The following is a 21,063-nucleotide window of genomic DNA, read 5'->3' as shown; positions in this document are numbered from 1 at the left end:
CAGCGCGGATAACTCCTTGGAGGAAAGGTTCAAGACTCATTTATCTCTCAGAGATGAGCCTGAATTAACAGGAGACCTCTTACTGAGCAAGTGACGGAGTTTTCTGTCGTTTTTCTCTCTCTGTTTGGTAAACGTCTGCAGTTCTTTCGAACTTCTTTTCGAAATTTCTTTAATTTAACTCCAACTGCTTAAATGGTCAAACTAGCGAAAACAGTTAAACTGTATAAAATTCATAACTAGCTTAACCAGTTCAACTGTAGAAACTGTTAAAGTTGTCTCAAATGATTTAACTGGTTACATAGTCAAACTAGCGAGGACATTTAACTTCAAAAATTGCACAAGCCACCTGAATTTGTTGAAGTAGTTCAAATGGTCAAACTAGCTTAAACTGTTCAACTGGACAAACTCCATAACTAGCTTAAAAGGTTCTATTGCACAATCTAGCTTAATAGGCTCGACTGGGTGAATAGTCAAACTAGCGTAGGCAGTTAAACTGCACAAATTGCACAACCTATCTTTTTTGGTTGAAGTAGTCCAAATGGTCTAACTAGCTTGAGTGCTTCAACTGCACAAACTGCACAATCTAGCTTAATTGGTCCAACTGGTTAAATATTCAAACTTACAAAAACATTTAAACTGCACAAATTGCACAATCTATCTTATTTGGTTGAAGTAGTTTAAATGGTCAAACTAGCTCAAATGGTTCAACCGGAAAAAATGCATAATACATTTGGTTCAACTTAAATTGAATGCAGATGGTTCTATTGCACAAACTGCACAAGTCCCATTCTCAGAAAATGGCTCCTCTGTTGTAGGCTGACACTGGAAAGAGATCCGTGGGTGGACAGAGAAAGCCTTTTACAAACAATTGAAAGTATTCATCAAAAACCTGGGCGAAGATCCTGAGAACTGGGTAGGATAGGCTCACCTTTGGCCGTTCATGTGATTCACATGCGACAGACACTCTCGTGCACCGATTGGTCTCCACGGACACCCTCAGACACAAATGCGTACTCAACGGCATCAAGGGAAAAAAAAAACTACACGGCTGAATTTTATTATGTGCAAATATATCTCGAAAGGCAAGGCTTTCTTTAGTTGCCTCAAACCATTGACTTGTCTTGGTGCCAAGACTTGGAGGAGGCGGCGTTAAAGAAACAACAGCTGCAAATGGAGAAGGAGGTAAGAGAGGCAGAGGGCAAGTTGAATCTAGGAAAAAAAACATGACGAAAGATTCGAGGAACAACCGAATACCGCATGAATGCCGCAACAGCAGCTACGACAACTAGAACGTATGAACATGGTTTTGCTGCAGCGGCAAAGCCAGGCGCTTATGTTCTTGTTACAAAAACTTGCTGACAAATAAAATTGTTCCGCAAATTTATTTGAAACTTGGACTTTCTGGTTCAGATGCCTTGCGTATTTCTGTATATGTGATAGACAACAGGAAGAGAATATCAGCTGTCTGAAGAGAATATCAACAGTTTGTATAATCTGTATGAGTTATGCGATCATTTGATATAATCTTGTAATTTTAAAAGTTGTTTATAGTTTTAAAGTTTAATACTTTTAAAATGCTTTTACATGGTAATGATCGTTTAAAGGAGATTAATTTATTTGAAAGTAAACTGAAGACTGATTGAAAATTATTCGGAAAATTGATTTATTATGGACCATGCTTGAAATTTTTGAAAGTACTCATGGACAGTTGTGGGAAAGAACTGGAAAAACTTAGATGTAATTGCACCACATAAATATGCCCGAGAATTATGAAGAAGAGCACATAAAATATACACTTTTCCCACAGCGCTTGAGCATAACTTTGAATTCCTCTTGAAGTCCAAGAATTTAAAATACTTTACGACATCACCGAAGATCCATTCAATTAAAAATCTCACTTCACTCATTGACTTGTTCCAAGCTTTTGGAAGGTCTGTTAGTAACGCCGTGAAATGAACTCCGTGAAAGTGAAATCGGAGAAGATACGCTGGATCGCCATGAATGCATAAGTTGCCTCCTCCTGAAGCTGGTTCAACACTTTGGATCGAGCCAACATTACGCTGTTGTGCCTTTTACTCTCCACCGGGCCATAGAGGGTAGCAATAAGGCCGTTGGGTGTAGCAATGGACTTAAATTTCATTGAATGTACTTTCGTAGGGCCGTTGTACATCATCCGCTCCTTTCTCGCTGATAATTTCTGTGAATGTCTACAAAGGTGGGCGACTTATCCACGGCTGATCCAATCCAACAGCAAACGTATCCAGTCAGTGCAAATGGAATCCATCACAGTATGCGAAATCATTCAAAGTTGAGGCTCAGGTATCGCGAATCGTGGTATCAATTCCAATTACCTGCTCGGACAGGCAAACTGCCTGAGAAATATGTAGAATGCCTCAGTTGTATCCATGTTGACGTCGTTATAGCAAACAATCAGGCCTGGAGGGTTCAATACTTCAGTAAGTTCTTGCTTTCTTTATCTGTCATCATGTCCAGATTGAAGCGTTCGTGGCTCCAATATAGAATAAAAGGATTTTTGGGAGAACTTAACGTTATATAGAAACAAGTACTCTGTATCATCGATCAAATTACGGGCATAAGCCATGAGAATAGTGTCTCTTACTTTTGGCATGGCAGATATAAGCAAGGACGAAATCGGCATGACACTTAGTAAACTTTCAAAGGTTCACAATTGCTGGAATAAGAAACTCACGGTTTCCAAGATCTTCTCGTAATGTAAACTTTTGGCAGGACCGCTAACGGCAACTGACGGCCTCGACGTTGAGTCCCTTTACGTCGCCGTCGCCATAAGGTCTCGGGTGACTGTTTCGAGGTACGCGGAAGTTAAGCGTTAAGTGGACTATGTCAGAGGATCGCCTGATTTCCCAAGGTATTACTTTACGGAAGAAGGGCTAGGACTTTCAAAATAAATTATTTGTTTCTTATATCACTATCATGCCTTGCCAACCGGAGCTGTACAGAAGGCGCTTGACCCATTTTGTGTCGGAAAAAGCAACTGGGACTACCCGGTAAGTTAGCTCGTTGGACGTTGGAGGGGAAGAAAAATATCTGTATAAATTCTATGCATGCTCAGCACTCTTGTAGTTGAAGCAATTTATACGACAGGATCCAACGAGCTTTAGATATAGTGGCCTTCCAAGGGTGCTTGTTTGTTTTTGGTCTTCAGAGAAAGGTGATAAAGTGGACGTGGCCTCAATTGGCATGTCAGTAGTTTGACACCATAAGAAGCATTGATGAGCCGGAGTCCAGAATTATTTCGTTCAAAAGGAAGCAGTAAATAGTTGTTCACTGGATTACTGACGTCAAGGCGAGCAACCATGCAAGGTTCAGGTAAGATGCTAACTGAAGGAACGAACAGATCCACGACAGATCAGACGAACAACAAGCAATTTTAAAATGATACAAAAAAGTTTAATTCACTCTTAAATCATTCTTTGGGGAGACAAGTACATAAGTATATAGGAGTTTACCAAACTATGGTTTTGAAAAAGGTAACGCTTTCATATCAAATGGGTGTTGTTCTGTGTAATGGAAAAAAACTTCGCACCTGAACCAATCCTTGGAATGGCTTGAGAAAAACTCTGGGAGAATCTCTAAAGTTGGTCGTTGGACATAATAACAAGTCGGTATTATTAACGCGGTCGCAATGATAAAAAAAACTGAATTTTTATTGGTGCCTGAGAGAATGCGGAGCTCGCCATATGGCACTAGGTAGAACCGGAGTCTAGCACGCCGGTGAAAAAGGTGGGGGGGGGGGGGGAAGTAGGGGGCACAACATCCGATTTATGTTCTGTATCTTAAGCTGCTGTACTAATTTATCTTTTCGAACCGCCGTAAGTAGCAGACGACTTTTGCGCTCCGTCATCGTTCATATTGTTACTTCGCTTAAGGCCAGATAGGCTTGATTTCCGCCGCTCTATAGCTGGCCCAGTCTGTGATCCTCCCTGGTGAGATACCGCACTTTGCTTGAAGCGTTCACTTAGTTTCCAAAGTAACAAATCACATTTATTTTGTCTTGTTTTCCTTAGTAGTTTGTCCTGTCGGTAAATGTGCTCACGTTGTGGCTGGGTCATCCAATAATGTTCTGCCATTAAAATATATTCAATGGAGAAGAAACTAATTCAAACGGTAAGTTAACTGCCAAAGATAAGAAAGACCACAGGGTATAGACTTATTTCTTTTTATAGACCCCATTGCTCCGGTCTTGGAGCAAGCAGACCAAAGGTGATAGCAATGAACGACCGAAGGACTACTTCTTGTCTGCGACATGGCGATGAATTCGTCATTTAACCTACTTAGAACTTCATTCAGGTCCAATTTCAGCTTGTGAATCGTAACATTTGTCTGAATATTTCTTGTGAATGGGTGATCAAAATGTAGGGATCAATTTGTTTTGTCACTCGGTATGAGTACGCAAGGAATTGTGTTTTTCACTAAACCACTCTTTGTAGGAAGCAACAAAACTGCGGTGGTCAAAGGCTGCTCATACTGTCATTAAATAGGTCAGTGGAATGAGTCAACGATGTCTGGCGGGTAGCAGAAGGGTTGTGAGCTGTTAACTTTTTGACGTCAGTGTATCAGAAAAACAAAACCTAATTAAGGGGACCAACGGAATGGCGAGTTAAAGATAAGAAACATTAAACGGCATAAACTTATTTTTTGTATGGTCCTCATTTCTCCGGTCCTGGGGCAATGGGCAACTAAGGGGACCAAAGTGATCGAAATTTTTCAACGGAAACGAAAGATGAAAAGACTATTTTTTTTGTCCAAAGAACCGACTGAAAAATGTTTTTTTCTTGACGTACGTTATCTACACTTTTAAGTGTTGCGAGAAATCCAGATGATTTGCATTTTTTTGACTGATCTGTTAATGACGTATCAGCCCAACTTCTGGTAGGATAAGCATAGCAAAGTTCTTTGAAACCTCCGTTAAATCAGGAGGTTCTAGGGTGGCTTCTTTGCTCTGCATTGCCCTGCCGTGTAATCTTTGGTGAACATCGGACTGAATTTTAAAGATAAGGAAGATTAAAGGGTATAAACTTATTCTTTTGTATAGTTCCCACTGCTCCGGTCCTATGGCAATGAACAGTTAAGGGGACCTAAGGTGATTGAAATTTATCAATGCATAAGAAAAATGAAAAATGTTTTTGGTGACGTGCGTTATCTCCACCTCTAAGTGTTTTGGGAGATTCCGATTTTTTCTGCATTTTACTATTGATTTGTCCAAGACCCATTAGCTCAATACTAGTGTGATAAACATCGCAAGTTCCTCGAGAATTAAGTTACATCAGGCGCTTCCAGGGTATAAGCGTAGTCGAAATGTAATTACTTTAAAGGTAAGCTTTAGGTCAGTAAGCTTCTTTGTTGCCCTGCCGCATAGCCCTTGTTGAAAATTGGAATAAATTTAAAGATATGTAAGATTACAGGGTATAAACTTATTTATTTGTATAGTCCCCGTTACTCCGGTCCTGGTGCAATGAACAACTAACGGACTCAGGGTAATCGAAACTTTCAAAGGATAAAAAAGATTGACAATGTTTTTTCGTGACGCACGCTATCTCTACTTTTAAGTGTTTTGGCAAATCCTGATTGTTTTGCATTTTCCTACTGATCTGTTGATGGCGCATCAGCCAAATTATCATGATCAATTTATGTGATGAAATGAAAGCCCCAAAGGATTTTTTGAAAAGAAAAATTGAACTTAGTCTAAGGAAATTAATCTCGTTGCTCGTTTTGAACAAATAACTAAGAAATTCAGGTAAAATTTCAAAGGGAAAGCGGCTTTCTATTTTGCTTGCGACGGTCCCCATAATTTTTACTGCAAGATAACGATATGTCTGCACATATGGCATGAGCATTTTTGTGATAGAAATGACGAGAAACTTAATGAAAACAACTTATTTTCCTTTGGTAAGATATCTCTTGAAAGGGCTATATCGGGTGAAATAATCATCACAATGCACGGATGTGTTTTCTCGTCATTTTTAGGGTCCCCACATGGTGGATTATGACTTAGGTAAAATTTCTAGCGCAAATGTAATTGTCATTTTCAAAATTTTGACCAAATAATGGGCTTGTTAGGTGGAGCTTTGCTAAGGAGAGCGATATCATTTCGATGGAATCCTGACGCACAAAGAAAGCAACGGATTCAACGGGAAATAAAAATTGGCGGTAAATTATTAAATACACACGCAAAAAAATAAAAACAGTACAGACTGGCCCAAAAAAACAAATGCTCAAGACGGCGTAAGTTAATATGCTACGTTGATGGAATATATGTATGAATTTAGGAGATAAGATCTTGCTAGAAGAGGGTGCTCATCAAATACACGGGGTAAAGTTATTGTGGAAATATAGCGCCATAGTTAATAAGTCCACACGTGCTCTGCAAACGAAATTTCCCGCACAATTCTGTAACAGAAGTACGATGGTTAAAGGCTGCTTTTTCTCCAATAAACTAAGTCGGTGCAAGAAGTCAACGTTTACTGGCGGTAAGCAGGAGGGATGGAAGCTGTTAACTTTTTGACGTTAGTGTTATGTATCGAAACAACAAAACCTAATTAAGGGGAACCTGTTAAAGATAAGGAACATTAAACGGACAAATTTATTTTTTGTGTAGTCCCCATTTCTCTGGTCCTGGGGCAATGAGCAATTAAGGGGACCAAAGGTGATCGAAATGCGTCCACGGGTAAGAAAGATGAAAAGACTATTTTTTTTTGTCTAAAGAACCGAGTGAAAAATGTTTTTTCGTGACGTGCGTTATCTCTACTTTTAAGTATTGTGACAAATCCAAATTTTTTGCATTTTTTACTGATCTTTTAACTTGTTTATTTGTATAGTCCTCATTTCTCCGGTCCTGGGGCAATGAACAATTAAGAGGACCTAAGGTGATCGAAATTTGTCAATGGATAAGAAACTATTTTAAGGTAAGCTATAAGTCGCTATGTTCTTAACTTTTATTTTTCTGTTCTACATTGTCCCTACCGAATAATCTTTGGTGAACAACGGAGCAAATTTTAACTTGGTCCCCACATTGTCCGAAGACAATATTTTAGTCGTGCAGTGTAACTGATTGCTGTGATTATCATGATCAATTTATGCGATGAAATGAAAGCACCATGCCTTTTCCACGGGAAGAATTGAACCTAGTTTGAGGGAATTTATTTAGCTGGTCGTTTCGAATTGAACGGTTGACTAAGAAATTAGGGTAAAATTGCGAAGAGAAAGCGGCTTTCTTTTTTTCTTGCGACGATCCCCATAATTTTTCACTGCATGATAACAAAATGTCTGCACATGAGGCATGAGCAGTTTGGTGATAGGACAGAAACTTAATGAGAACAACTTAATGTTTCTTTGGGTCAGATATTTATTGGAAGAGGCTATATCGGGTGAAATAATAAACAAAATGCTCGGTGGGCAAAGGCTGCTTATGCTGTGTACTAAGTCAGTGCAATAAGTAAACGTTTACTGGCGGGTAGCAGAGGGATACAAGTTGTTAACGTTTTGACTTCAGTGTAATGTATCGAAAAACAAAAACCCTAATTAAGGGGACCCACGGAGTGGTGAGTGAATCTGTTCAAGATAGGAAACATTAGACGGTATAAATTTATTTTTTTTGTAGTTCCCATTGCTCCGGTCTTGGGGCAACGAACAATTTAGCGGACCAAAGGTGATCGAAATTTGTCAAAGGATAAGAAAGATGAAAAGACTATTTTTTGTCTAAAGAACCGAGTGAAAATGTTTTTTCGTGACGTGCGTTATCTCTACTTCTAAGTGTTGTGATAAATCCAAATGTTTTGCATTTTTTTACTGATCTGTTAATGAAACATAAGCCCAACTGCCAGTATGATAAGTATAGCAAGTTCCATGAGACTTCAGCTGCATCTGGAGTATCAGCGGAGCCAAAATGTAACTATTTTAAAGGTAAGCTATAAGTCATCGTTATGTTCTTCACCTTTCACTTTTCTGTTCTGTTCTGTTGGGTGACATCGGACCAAATTTTAACATGGTCCTCATATTGCCCAAAGACAAAATTCTCAGTCGTGCAGTGTTACTGATTACTGCGATTATCATGATTAATTTATGTGTTGAAGTGAAAGTACCGAGCCTTTTCAACGGAAAAATTGAACTTAGTCTAAAGGATTTAATCTAGTCGCTCGTTTCGATCAGTCGATTTAGAAATTCAGATAAAATTGCGAAGAGAGGGCACCTTTTTTCCTTGCGAAGGTCCCCATAAAATCTGGTGCATGATGGTGACGAGTCTGTACATAAGGCGTGAGCAGTTTAACGATAGAAAAGGGCAGAAGCTTAATGAGAACAATTTATTGTTTCTTTTGGTAAGATGTCTATTGGAAGAGGCTATGTCGAGTCATAAAATCGGGTGAAATGATAATTAAAATGCACGGATGTGTTTTCTCGTCATTTAGAGGTCCCCACATGGTGGGTTATATCCATGGCAAAATTTTTAATTAATTGCGAAAATATTATAACCAAATAGACTTGACGATGTTTCCAAACCATGGACTTGAGAGGTAAAAGTTCGCTGAGGGGAGCGAAGAAAGTTCCATGAAATTGTGTGGCAGAAAGACAGCAACAGATTCGACATTAAAAATTGGCGGGTAATAATTAATAACACACGCAAAAAAATAAAACAGTGTAAAGTGGCTCAAGAACACAAAATTTCTCAAGACGGCGTAAGTTAAATTGTTTCGTTAATAGGATTTACGTATGAATTTAGGGGATGAAATCTTGCTGGAAACTGGTGCTAATCAAATACAAGGGGTAACTTTTTTCGTAGAGATACAGCGCCATAGTAAGAGTCCCCATGTGCTCTGCAAACAAAATTTCCCGCGCAATCCTGTAATCTATTACTGTGCTGATTAATTTATGTGATGAAGTACAACTGCATATCGAACCTTTTAATGGAGAAACCTGGACGTTATTTATCAGAACTTACTTTAAAAATAATTTACCGTGTTGGTTTTTAGCTGAAAATCTACTTCAAATTCGGGGGATTTGTTAAAAAAAAAAAGGAATTTTTTTTTCTTGTGCGGGAATGGCCATATTATTTAGTATGAGTTCATAACATGTTTGCGCGGTCTTAAGTTGCTAATATTCTCTATGCTACAATATGACCCTCAAGATAATTTTTTGCGATGATAGCGACCTAAGGCGCCCACACGGTCTGTACACAAAATCGTTTGTCATGCTGTTACTGGTTGTTCGTTGTTGTTATTGTCATGATGAAATAAGAGGATAAATTTGAAGCTATCGAATTCTTTTTTTTTAAATAATGAACTTAATTTAACAGAATTTGCCGTACAGAAAGTTACTTAGTTGGTCGAGTAAGAAATTTGGGTAAAATTGAGACGAAAAGACGGATTTATCTATTTGAGAAGGTCCCCGTTCTTAATCACTGATCACTCGGCGAAAAGTGTAAATACGATGATCACAATGTTTACCAAATATAAATTTAAGGGTTAAAACTTTGCTAAGGAGAGCGACAGCATTTCGATGGAATCGTGTGGGGGAAAGTGACCAAGAAATTTGACAGGGAATAAATTGGCGGGAAATTATTGAGAGGCCAAAAATTGATCTGTACAAATCGGCCCAAGGACGCAAAATTTCTCAAGACGGCGTAAGTAAAACGTTCCTTTGATGTGATTTATTTGTGAATTAAGTTAATGAAGCCTTGCTGGAAAACGGGCGCCAATCGGGGTAATCTTTTTGTGGATATAGCGCCATAGTAATTCACAGAGTCCCCTCATAATCTAAAAATAAAATTACCCGCGTTATCTTATCACCTTTTACTATGATTATGAATTTATGCGATGAAGTGCAGCTTTGTAGAACACTGAAGTTTATTTTAAAAATTTGTCTGTTGTGTTCGAGTGAAAAAAGGGCTCAAACAACTTGCCATCTTTTAGGCAAAGCAAAGGAACGGTAAATTCATTGGACAAATGTTTGCTACTTTTTTTATTTTTAATTGGAAAAATTTACAAAATGTACGTGAATAGGGCGTTTGTTGTCTTTTGCCCGGCCCGCGAGAAAGAAACGTCTGCTGCTATTTGCTAAGGGAAGGTCAGAATCATGCGGATCACAGTAGAGATTTTGTCACTACCGGGAAAGATTCATGAAACTGTTGCAACATTTCCATATATGATTTTAAAGTTGGCGTAAGCCCGTTTTTGGGGATTTTTGGAGGAAAAGGGCGGCCTTTTCAGATTTAAGAAATCAAAAGAATGCGTCCTTCGGAATACTCCACAGCTTAAAAAATAGTGTAAATTTATTGATCTTAAAAATTTCGTGGTTATGTATTTTTTATCAGTTTGTTTATTTATTTGGTAGCAGTCCTTTACAACAAAGAATGACCGATGGAGGTACATCGGTTTTGTCAGACTCTCAGATCCCCAACTAAAGGCAATTCAATGTACTTTACAGCTACCCCGCATATAGGTGACATGGAACTGCAACAAAACTCCTTCTTCCTCTTAATCCAAGATCATTAGACTACAATCCCTTTCAGACTCTATTTTATGCTAAACTTCCTCGTACATCTTATTGTGTCCAGGGAAAAACTGTTCGACTAAAACCGTAGCCAAAGGTAATATGTGTGACACAGATAGAGCAAACAAAAGAGAACAATACCAAAACAACAATATTATTAGAATGGTTTAGACGAAGAGGGTCAGCTTTAGAAAATTGGAACGCTTTGGAAATTACTAATAGACCATGGAAAGGCAATTACATTACTTTTCTTGCTAGCTTAAAAAATAGGCAGCCTAACCTTGCTTGTGGCCACTGATATAGTATGACTTTTATAACATTGAAGATAACTAGGGGTTGTATCATGATGCTCGAAAGTAGTGTTGCAGAAAATTTCCATTCACATGTAAAACAGTAAACTGCCGTAACCCACGTATCTATGAGTACCCTGTTTGTGGAGAGAAAGATGATTCGCGAATATAGTGATTGACTGACAATCAGGCAATAACTAAATGGTAACAAATAATCATAATAAAGATAATAATATCGGTAAATTTATAGGGGCTAGCTCGAGAACCTAACTGTTCTATCTCTAACCCTTTAACTCCCAGAAGTGATCAACATGAAATTTCTCCCGATAATGTCCTTATATTATCTTGCAAACAGCTCATGAGAATATTCAAACTTATCAGGTAGAAGTTGTTGTCCTGATCTAACACCAAATTCTCACAACTAATTTGCAAGGATATGTGTAGCAGCTAGAAGGGAGAATTACCAATCAGATCTTGGGAGTTAAGGGGTTAAGGCTAAAAGTGATTAACTCATTTACAGCTACTTACTCATTTCGATAATATATATAGATTTGCCTCCCACAGGAGGAAGTAACCACAAAAAGGGAAGCAAAATGATCAACGGATTTGGTATAATTTTGTTTTAAGGGTGAGGTGTGTTCCAACAGAGAAGTTTTCAAAGGGTGATCTCCCTCTTCAATATAAAGGGGAACTTGTCTCAGAGGATGAAGGTTATCAAAGAGAAGATTTGCATGTGGAAGAAATAAGAAGCTTTCTCTTCTTTTTTAAGGATGGATTCCTGTGTTTATGGTAAGTTATTTTAATTATAATATAGTAAAACGTCACTAACCGTAAGCGCTAAGTTAAACAAAAAAGATTTTAAGGTAGTGGGGGAGGCTGTCCTAAGACTACTGTACACAAATCGACCTGAATGAATTCAAATAGGCTTCATGAGATTGTTAATCACTGATACTGAAATACATACTATTTTGTGTGTAATGTGCTTCATGATTTGTCATCATTTGCATATTACTCCAAATGAAATAAAATTACCATCAAAATATATGGTACTTTTTTTGCACTTTTTTGGCTTTATCATGAGTTGCATTTAAGATTCATTGTAAATAAAGTAGTTGTGTAATTTTAGATGGGCTTGGTCTGCGCCACACAACCAAAGGAAGAACTGAAACTAAGTCATCAAACCTTACACTACACTTTTACAAGGAACAAATTGAGACTGCTCTTTTCCAATTATAACTTTGACTTTTGTGGATTTTCTAGCCTTGATGCAACATTCTCTGCTGGACTTGGAAGACTAAAAAACGATAATCCATTAAATAAAGCAAATGAGAAAGATTAACGGTGAAGACAAAGTGTGCCTTGCCCTTTGTGGACTTCGGAACGGTGAAGGTCTACACTGTGACCATGAAGTTAGAGATCTTCCCTGGCGAAAGCTAAAAGGTATTGCAACCTAACCATTAATAACTTGTTTTGGGAGACTTGTGTCATACTTAACAGAACTGCAGCAACTCTTTTCTTTGCTTGTGTTTCAGTGTAACGGACCCCATGAGCTATCAGGGTGTTTGCCCCATCTCTTCTAAAGATAATTTCGTTTTTTTTTTTCTTGTTTTGTTTTGTTTTGTTTTGTTTTTTTAGGGGAACATTCATAGCCCTTAGGATAAAAAATTATAACATTTAATTCTCCATTCCAGAATTAGATTTACTCAAATGCAAACCGTTTCAGTCCTGTTATGATTACGTATATTAATCTCTCTTAACATGAATATTGAAAATACCATACAATCTGTCTAGATATCATGACAACTCATACCATCCTTGGTCAAAACAATCTAAAAGTTATTTTTTTAATAATACTTCAAATGATGACGACAATGATTATGATGATGGCTCCATTTTTATTCATTCCTGGTTTCACACAAATTAGCAAAACTCTACACATTTCTTTTTCTTAACCACATAGGTAATGAGAGCAAGGCAGATGGACTAAAGAATGGGACAGTAAGGTGCAACACAAAAAAGAAGAAAATATGAACAAGGGCAACAGCAGTCCTGACAATGATGAAAGTTTCCACATAGATGTAACAACAAATTCTGAAGAGATTTACTCCCTGAATCAGATCAATGACTGTCTATTTACAGACTCCTTGGAAACTGGTATGTACATACAAACACCCTCTATTATATAAACTGCAGATGTCCCTTACACTCTGAGCCCATCAATTCTTAGGGCTCTTTGGAAAATGAGAGATATTTTTTGATGTTACAGAAATAGTTTTCCAATATTAAATCCCCACTGAGTTTTTTGCAAGTGGCTTTTGCCATTTCAAATGTCTTCATAAATATCATTATACATTCTCTTCCAACGTCAAAGGTAAGTTGCAACCAAACAAAAGCCTTAAAAATCATAAAAACAATGAACTATTACTACCACGGCTAAAAGTAAAACAGTGGTGTAAGAAAAGTGCAAGAAAAGGGGAGGAGGAAAAACAAAAGGTGTAAGACTGCTTTTTGTGCCCAATAACCAAACTGCGGAAGCTTATGATTTGCATCTGAAAGAACAGTATCTATAAACGGTGTTTTGGACAATTTCGCTCTTCAGACCCTCAAAGTGACTAAAAGAAACGGTTTGACTAGCTTCGAAAGACATTCTCAGACAAAACTCCCAGGAACTAATGCGTCAAAAGATGGTGGTTTTGACATAGAAGAGTTGAAGTTATTAAATGAAGTTTGGCTCTACTAAGAAATAATGATTATCACAAAACAAGAAAAAAACTGTTACATTCCTTTTTCTTAACCATGTAGTTAATGAAGGTAAGATGCCAGTAAAAGATGGCAAAGTTGAGAGTAAGGTGCAACGCAACAAAGAACAAAATATGAACGAGAGCAACAACATGGCTGATGTTGATGAACAATTCCAGATAACTATCATAACAACTAAGGATGTTTCCTCCATGAATCAGAATAACTAAATATCTGCAGACTCCTTACAGCAATTTCACGAGTGGAAACTTGGGTTGTGTGATAAGGAATGCTGGGTAAACGATGAAGCGAATTACAAAGCAATCGAATAATTAGAATCTCTGCCTTTTAATTTGGCTTAATTTAAAGGTAGTCACTAAATTTATATTGATAGCCACATATAAAGCAATTACCTGACATATTTTGAAGGAAAAGGAACTTGTTATGCTGAAATAAGCGACCACGTGCCACACAGGTCTATCAGAGAGTATCATTTTACCAAATGGCATTGTAAGGGAGATACAAACTGGAAAGAAACATCTAACTAGTACAATAACACAATTAGTGATCAATCCTAAACTACTCAGATTTATTTTATTGACTGGTTGGATTGTTTTAATTTGGAGTGATTTTTGTCTGGCCCGTATCTCGAACAATATGATCATCTCTTAATCTGGCCATTCAGTTCCACAGTAGTTGTCCTTGCTCAACCAACGTTGCCATTTTGTATAACTGCTTCAGTCAAATTTCCATAGACAGGTCATGTTCTACTCTCACTTACTTACACTTTTGTATACTGAACTGATCATGCTCCCTTATTGCAAAGAATTTCTGTAAGGGGGGGGGGGGGTTTCCAAATCCTTTTTCGGGTTGAGTTGTTCAAAGCTAGGTTTAGATAATCCAGGCTTAGTGTGAAATCTGGTTCCAGATCTGAAAGCTTTAAATGAAAATTCAATACAATTCTTTTTGTCTCCAATTTAAAAATTGGATGCTATGAAAAGAAAAGAGAAGATTATCCAAAAAAGGCTTTTGAAAGAAGGAATAAAGAAGCTTGGATAAAAATTTGACCTTGGGTTAATGCTTATTGGCCTTTGAACAACTGGGCCTAGGAATCTCTCATCAACTTCTTTTTTTTCCCTCTGGGGCATATATATTTATAATGCTTTCCTAACTTAGAAGTTTCAAGTTATAGTAATTAAGCTTTTTTTATTTGTTCCAGTCTTGCCATAAACAAGACTTTCAGCATAACTCACTATTTTTCCTCTTGAATTCAAAGGGGAAAGAAATCTACATCTCCAGTTCCTTCTTCTTACAACGGTGGAATAATGCATCGCAGAGCAATGCACCTGAAAAAGTCCTTCATTCTGTGTCAGGTAATAATGATTATTATGATAATAATACTTTTAAACATGCTTATAACATAGCATGCTTGCCCTATCTTAGTCCAAACCCTAATTAAGTCGTATTTTCATCTCCTACTTCAACAAAGTCTCCAGTTATCAAGGAAAATGTCATGAAAATTCTGGAATTGAGCTTCTTTAAGACACTCAAACTGACTGACCAAAAACATTGCCTGACAACAAAAATGAAACCAGGAAGGGTAGATCTAACTGGTGGCTAAATCTGTGGAATGATAATATTATGATTGCAAAAATGTACTATAATATTAAAGAGTCTCATGCTGTTGCATCGATACTTTTTTGGTTTTTCCTTTTTTTTTGGTTCTTTATTTTTTTTTTCCTATTTTAGCTTTCTAATTTCTAAATTAAATCCGGAAAGTCATTCTTTTTAGCCTTGCCCCCTTCTCCTTGGTATTTTCATCAACCCTGACTGGGTAACACATTGCACATCCTGATGTCATGATATCACAATTACAGCAAAGACAGTGAGAACATTTTATGAAGTCTTCAAAAAGTTCAGCATAATGACGTGTTTTTCTGATGCTAACAATGCCTTTTTGGGCCATTAAAAAGAAAATATTTCTGTTTCATTTTATATATTTTAATACCTTGGGGGGAATTTCTATAATTTGAGTTTGTAAAATATTGTTTGAGTAAACGTAATTTATGTTTTAATTATCATATTTTTAAAACAGATCAGACATAGTTGAGATTCGTAGTAAGTGGGGCAGGACTATAACAGTAATTTTGACACCTGAGGTGAAAAACAGCATCGACCTCCTCAACAAGACAAGGAAAGCCGTGGGTATTCCAGATGAAAATCCATTTAATAGTTGCTAGGTCAAATAGACAGTCAAATTTGCTATGGAAGGCGGCCTACCTCTGTCAAACCTTACAGAGATAGCCAGTACCAAACTCAGAAAGTATATGGCGACCATTTCCCAAGTAGTCTCTCTCAAAGGAACAGAGGTATACCGACTAAGCAAGACACCTTGGTCATGAAATCCAAGTGCATGGAGACTTCTACTGTCTTCACGAATCTGCAGTTGAAATTTCCAAAGTGAGCAAGCTTCTTCTTACAGTCGGTCAAGGTGAAACAAGAAAGTTCACAAGGAAAACACTGGCGGAAAATGACTGAAATGGTGAGTACAAGATTGTAGGTGGTTTCAATTTCATAACTAATTTCTCTTGTTCTTCTGTCTATATTGTTCTTGAGAGCCATAAACTACACATTTTTTTGTTCTTTTCAAACACGTTTAAGGTGCTAACTATGTTAAAAAAGAGAGAAGAAAGATCGGTCACTTACCAAGTTGAACTACACTAGGAAGTGATCCTAGACCGTTTCATGCTTAGCTGCCAACCTCGTCCCGAGGTACATCGGTCACTTTTTCAAAGTGGCGGCCACGCGTTCGTAGATTCCCGTGCATAAGGGGATATGCATGCTCAAACAATTACTTATGGGGACTACCAGCCATACTTATGGGGACATTTCTAAAACAACTAGTTATGGGAATTACTTGCCATTCTTAAAGAGCTTATGACACGAATTTTTTTGCGTAAATATTTAGCTTATCATATGTACAAACCAATTCCGATTGAAGAATAGTCCTAGACTTAAAACTCGGTTTTTTCGGGCCCTAAAGTGCTTTTGTCTTAAAAGTGTCCCGTGGACTGGTAACGAATTAGCGGCTGATGACGTAGAAAACTGTGAAAACTCTCAGTCTACACCAAAATACCTTTCACATCTCTTGCAATTTTGTATAAGTCAGCGCTGAAATAATTTTGAAATAACGACCGATAGCGATGTCTACCTACCTTAAGTAAGCTCTACCGAGAGTTGTAATACATCGTACTCAAGTTATAAAGAGGAAATGAAAGTTGCGAGTACGGTTCAGCCCTAAGAAGGAGAAACGCGCTGCATCAAACGAAGATTTATACGAAGACTGACAAAGGCGGTTTCCCGCTTGTATTGTTTAGGTCAAGATTAGAACAAAAATTCCCGTTACTGAATGTCTAGTTTGCTGCGCTTGTGTTTTGTGGATAGCTCTGTTCGTTTCTGTTGCAATAGCATTGTTAGTGAGTGTTTCCATCCGACAGATGCCAGTAGGTAATTTATGACCGGCCCGGTAACAAGAGAGCCTACGCCACCTCCACATGATGCAATCCCATTGGCAAGCGCCTTCTATTAAAGTATTCACCCAGGACAACGATAGACGACACATAGGAGAAACTAGAACCCACTCCCCATACAAATCCGTAGGTCACATACATTTATGAGCTTCTTGTATGAAGGAGGTTAGGAACAACCCTGGGACGGATAGTAACGCACCAGCAAAGGACACAACACGGCATCCAAGACGATCACACAATGCACTTGATATAAGACCAAAAAAAAATTAGAACCCATGGCCATGGCGCCAATCCACGCTGTGAAAAGAAATCAATAATATGATCTCCATGTATAAAGAAACATGTCATTCTTTTTGTCACGGGCGTGAAGCAGAGGCAAATTTTTTAAATGCGGCAACGACTGTTTTACATCCGTTTCATGACCAATATTATTAGGTTCCTCTCGGTCAGTGCTCTAGTGTTTCGTTGCTGTAGAGAAATTCCCTTGGTAAACCAAAAGCTAACTTTTGAAGAAATAATCAGTTGTATCACGAGGCACGATGATTTTCCACCGAAGAGTAATCGAGCAGTTCTACTGCAAGTTGCTCCTTCTCCCATAGATTGCAAAGGCAGAAGCCATGGTCACGGTCGTCGAGCCGGTCAAACCAAAAGGAAAACGAGTGAGTTTATAGTCATCTGATTCAAGTTAATCTCATATAGGCATTTTAATAGAAAAAAACCTTATTTAGTTTAAGTGCAGCATTGCCATATGACCCATTCCGCACAAAGGAAATAACGGACATCAGTATTATTAATGAATATTTCGTACGCATCGACTTTCATACGGCACTTAAATTCGTTACTATCTAATTCAATAAAATTTGTGTTTCCTTATTTATATCGTTGCGGTGCTGTTATCCCAATGAAATTGCTAATATTGCTACTTTTGGTTTCTTGAGGGTAGGGGGGAATTGATAGCTCGTGAGATGGATTTTCGGAAACCTAGGTTAGGAGAATACACGGCCCCTTTAAGCTTGTTTTTATGCCATTATCCGTCAGAGGTTGCACACTGTTCACGCAACAGGATATCGGTCAGCTCAGGAAAGGGCTTGAACTTCATTACAATTGATGTAAATCTTTTATCAAAATACGATGGAAGCTACAATTGGTATGATATTCATACGATAAGAAAAGCGCAAATGTAGTCATGTGGAAAGACAAAAAGTGTGAGTACATCTCAAGCGCGTGAAATAAACATTAAGAAGGAGCTCACCATTTTTCATTTGCGAAATGTCAGCCGGAAAGAATGTTGAACAATCGTGTATAGTGTGGAAACAGGGCCCTTAATCAGCATTCGTTTTAGCTGAATTCATCGGTTATGTTACCCTTATTTGTGGTATGTGTTCGCAACAGGCGTCTTCGAAGCCGGTACGGAGAATAAGGCCGACGACATTAAAGAGTAGAATCTCCTCGATGTCGACGATCGAAAGCGTCCATTTTGGCCATACAGCTACGTCATTTGGAAAGTCGTGTATATAATTGCCCGGTTTATGTGTATTATTCTTGTAGCGAACATCATTGGGCGCTCCAGCCACGCACTATGTTAGTCCTCTCTATGATATTTCTCCTTTCTCCACCATAATTGCTTACGCGTCTTCACAGTTTTCTACGTCACAGCTATATAACATGATTTTGGCCGCTCGCTTAGTGGCGACACTTTTTGGCCGCCAAATCGTACTTCCAATGGACCAAAAAATTGGTCAAGGAGAACCCGCTAAGCGCTATGGTTAATGATCTCTAATTTTAAATACAGCTATCAACCAGAAGATGCAAAATAAAAAATTTCAAAATTTCGTGTCATAGGCACTTTAAAGGGAAAAGCTCTACATAGCTACTAATGTGGACTACTTGCCGTACTTATGGTGACATGCTAACACACAACTACTTATGGGGACTACTTTCCATTCTTGTGGCGACATGCTAATACACAGTTACTTACGGGGACTACTTGCAAAGAAATTAACCATCCCCCTTCCCCCCTCCCCCCTCCCCCCCCCGAAAAACGCAGCAGTCACATGGACATGGAAAATGTGGACCGGGGAATGTCAAAGTCAAAGAGTAAGTAGAGAAAATGTTGTAATTATAAGAGGAGTAAGTTTTAGCTGAAAGCTTACTTGTTGTGCTTATTTTGATTTTCTTTACAGAGTAAGATGCCCATGTTTTATGTACAGAAGAAGAGAAGGAGGCAGTTTTTTAAGCACCCTAGTTCATTTATCAGAGAAAGACGCTTTACGGGAAAATTGGACTGTAAGAACTGTATTTTAAAAGCAAATGGTGCATTAGATGGTAGGGACTGGCATGCTGTTAAATATTTTGTTAAGAATCATATTGACATTGGAGAAAGAGGGTTCTTGCCGCTAAAGTCCCCACCCTTAATGACAACCCTTAATACCTTGCTAAAATTCAACCTCAATAGCTGCAAGGACAACAAAAAACAGTAATTCATGATAATTAAGGGGTATTTTGCTGTTTCCAAACATCTCCAATATTTTAAAAAAAAACTTACCGTCATAGTTTGCGTGGATACCCTGTGATTCAACGACAAATAGAATATGTTATATTCTACCATAAATTTTTGGATATAGGCCAATCCCAAAATACCCCACCCAAAGTGTAAGCCACCAATCCTCCATTAAATTGGCTTTGTCAAGTGTAAAATGATATAAACTGTAGTATTGAAATCAAAACTTTTAAAAGTCTTAGACTCAATATGTTATCCACTTGTAATTCCAACTCAAAATTTTATAATTGGACAAAATTTAAAAATATGCTACCTTAAAAATAGGATTTTAGGGTTGTGTCCAGAATTTTTACATTATTTCGACTTTCTCAAATTCAGTCATTGATAACTATGGAGGTAGATTTCAGTATTACACAAACTAAGAGTGCTTTATTTAGCTCTTGATTGGAGTATTAAGATATAACCAATTGAAAGGGTTTGGCATCACATATTTAACTTTGTCAAACAATGACGTTATTAAGAAAACTAAACTTTTAGAATTGTATTTTAAAAGCAAATGGTGCATTTAGTGCAACACTTGCTTTTAAAATACAAACAACTTAAGGACCGGCATGCTGTTTAATACTTTTTGAAAAATCAGATTGACAAGAAAAAGCAGGTTCTTGCCCCTAAGTATAACTAATAGAATCGTTCTGTTTTTGTTATCTCAAAGTATAACTAATCCTGTGCAGGGTAACCTACTGTTTTGCCAAGCTCTTCCAATCTCAGGGCTGTCACAAAGATCTCAAGTTTCTGGGTAACTACAGAAAGAAGGCAGGAAATTAAGGAGCTAGGGATTTCCTTTTTGGTTCTATTTTTATTCTATCCTCTATGAAAGCGGCCAGTGGTCAACTTCATATTCGCTAAGGAAACTCCCTGGTCCCCCGCCCGTAATGACTACCCTGTTACCTTGCTAAAATTTCACCCCAAGAGCTGCAAGGACAACATTAGTATATTCATTATGATGTTGGACATAATTGCTAACATTATGATAGTTAAGGAGTGTTTTGCTTTGCATTTCCCAATATTTAAAAATATTACTAATAGTCAAAGTTTGTGTGGGTCTCCTGATTCAAGGGCAAATAGTATGTTCCAGTTGCCTCAAATTTTCTTCAAAAGTAATAGAGCTTCCCTTTATTTTATCAATCATTTTAAAAAGTTTCTGTAGATTCTCATCACGTAATCACTGTTACCGAAGGTGAGCCCTACCAAGACTTCTTATAAATACTCCTGCGCTTACAGTTTTAGTGAATTGTATAATCCGCCAGGATCTAAGGCTCCTGCAAATGTTTGGGTTATACTGTTATAAAAAACACACCCTGAACATTTGGATATAAGCCTATATTAAAGTACCCAACCTCAATATAAGCTACCAAATTCTCAAATCTATACATCCTGATAGTAAGCTCTGTAGACCTTACATACCCGCCAATATTCTTAA

General features: G+C 37.7%; 1 protein-coding gene and 1 long non-coding RNA gene across 6 annotated transcripts in view; both read left to right on the top strand.

Moving 5' to 3' along the window:
• Nucleotides 1-21,063, top strand: part of LOC113669918 (uncharacterized) — a 257,015-nt gene that overhangs the window by 41,094 nt on the left and 194,858 nt on the right. The gene's annotated exons all lie outside the window — the stretch shown is intronic.
• Nucleotides 4,026-20,563, top strand: LOC149052286 (uncharacterized). 4 transcript variants are annotated; one of them, XM_089191886.1, is made up of 8 exons: nt 4,130-4,146; nt 6,858-6,944; nt 11,442-11,603; nt 12,075-12,254; nt 12,775-12,968; nt 14,830-14,926; nt 15,649-16,095; nt 19,267-20,563. In XM_089191886.1, the coding sequence occupies exons 7-8, from the start codon at nt 16,084-16,086 to the stop codon at nt 19,561-19,563; spliced, it is 309 nt and encodes a 102-aa protein (XP_089048012.1). In that variant the 5' UTR covers nt 4,130-4,146; nt 6,858-6,944; nt 11,442-11,603; nt 12,075-12,254; nt 12,775-12,968; nt 14,830-14,926; nt 15,649-16,083; the 3' UTR covers nt 19,564-20,563. The 4 variants fall into 4 exon arrangements, with proteins under 4 accessions (XP_089048058.1, XP_089048012.1, XP_089047960.1 ...); XM_089191932.1 differs by lacking the exon at nt 6,858-6,944 and having other exon boundaries at nt 4,026-4,146; XM_089191834.1 differs by lacking the exon at nt 4,130-4,146 and having other exon boundaries at nt 6,831-6,944.

The sequence above is a fragment of the Pocillopora damicornis genome, chromosome 1, assembly GCF_964200805.1.
Source record: "Pocillopora damicornis chromosome 1, jaPocDami1.2, whole genome shotgun sequence".
Taxonomy (NCBI): Eukaryota; Metazoa; Cnidaria; class Anthozoa; order Scleractinia; family Pocilloporidae; genus Pocillopora; species Pocillopora damicornis.
This window is presented reverse-complemented; position numbering and strand designations above follow the sequence as displayed.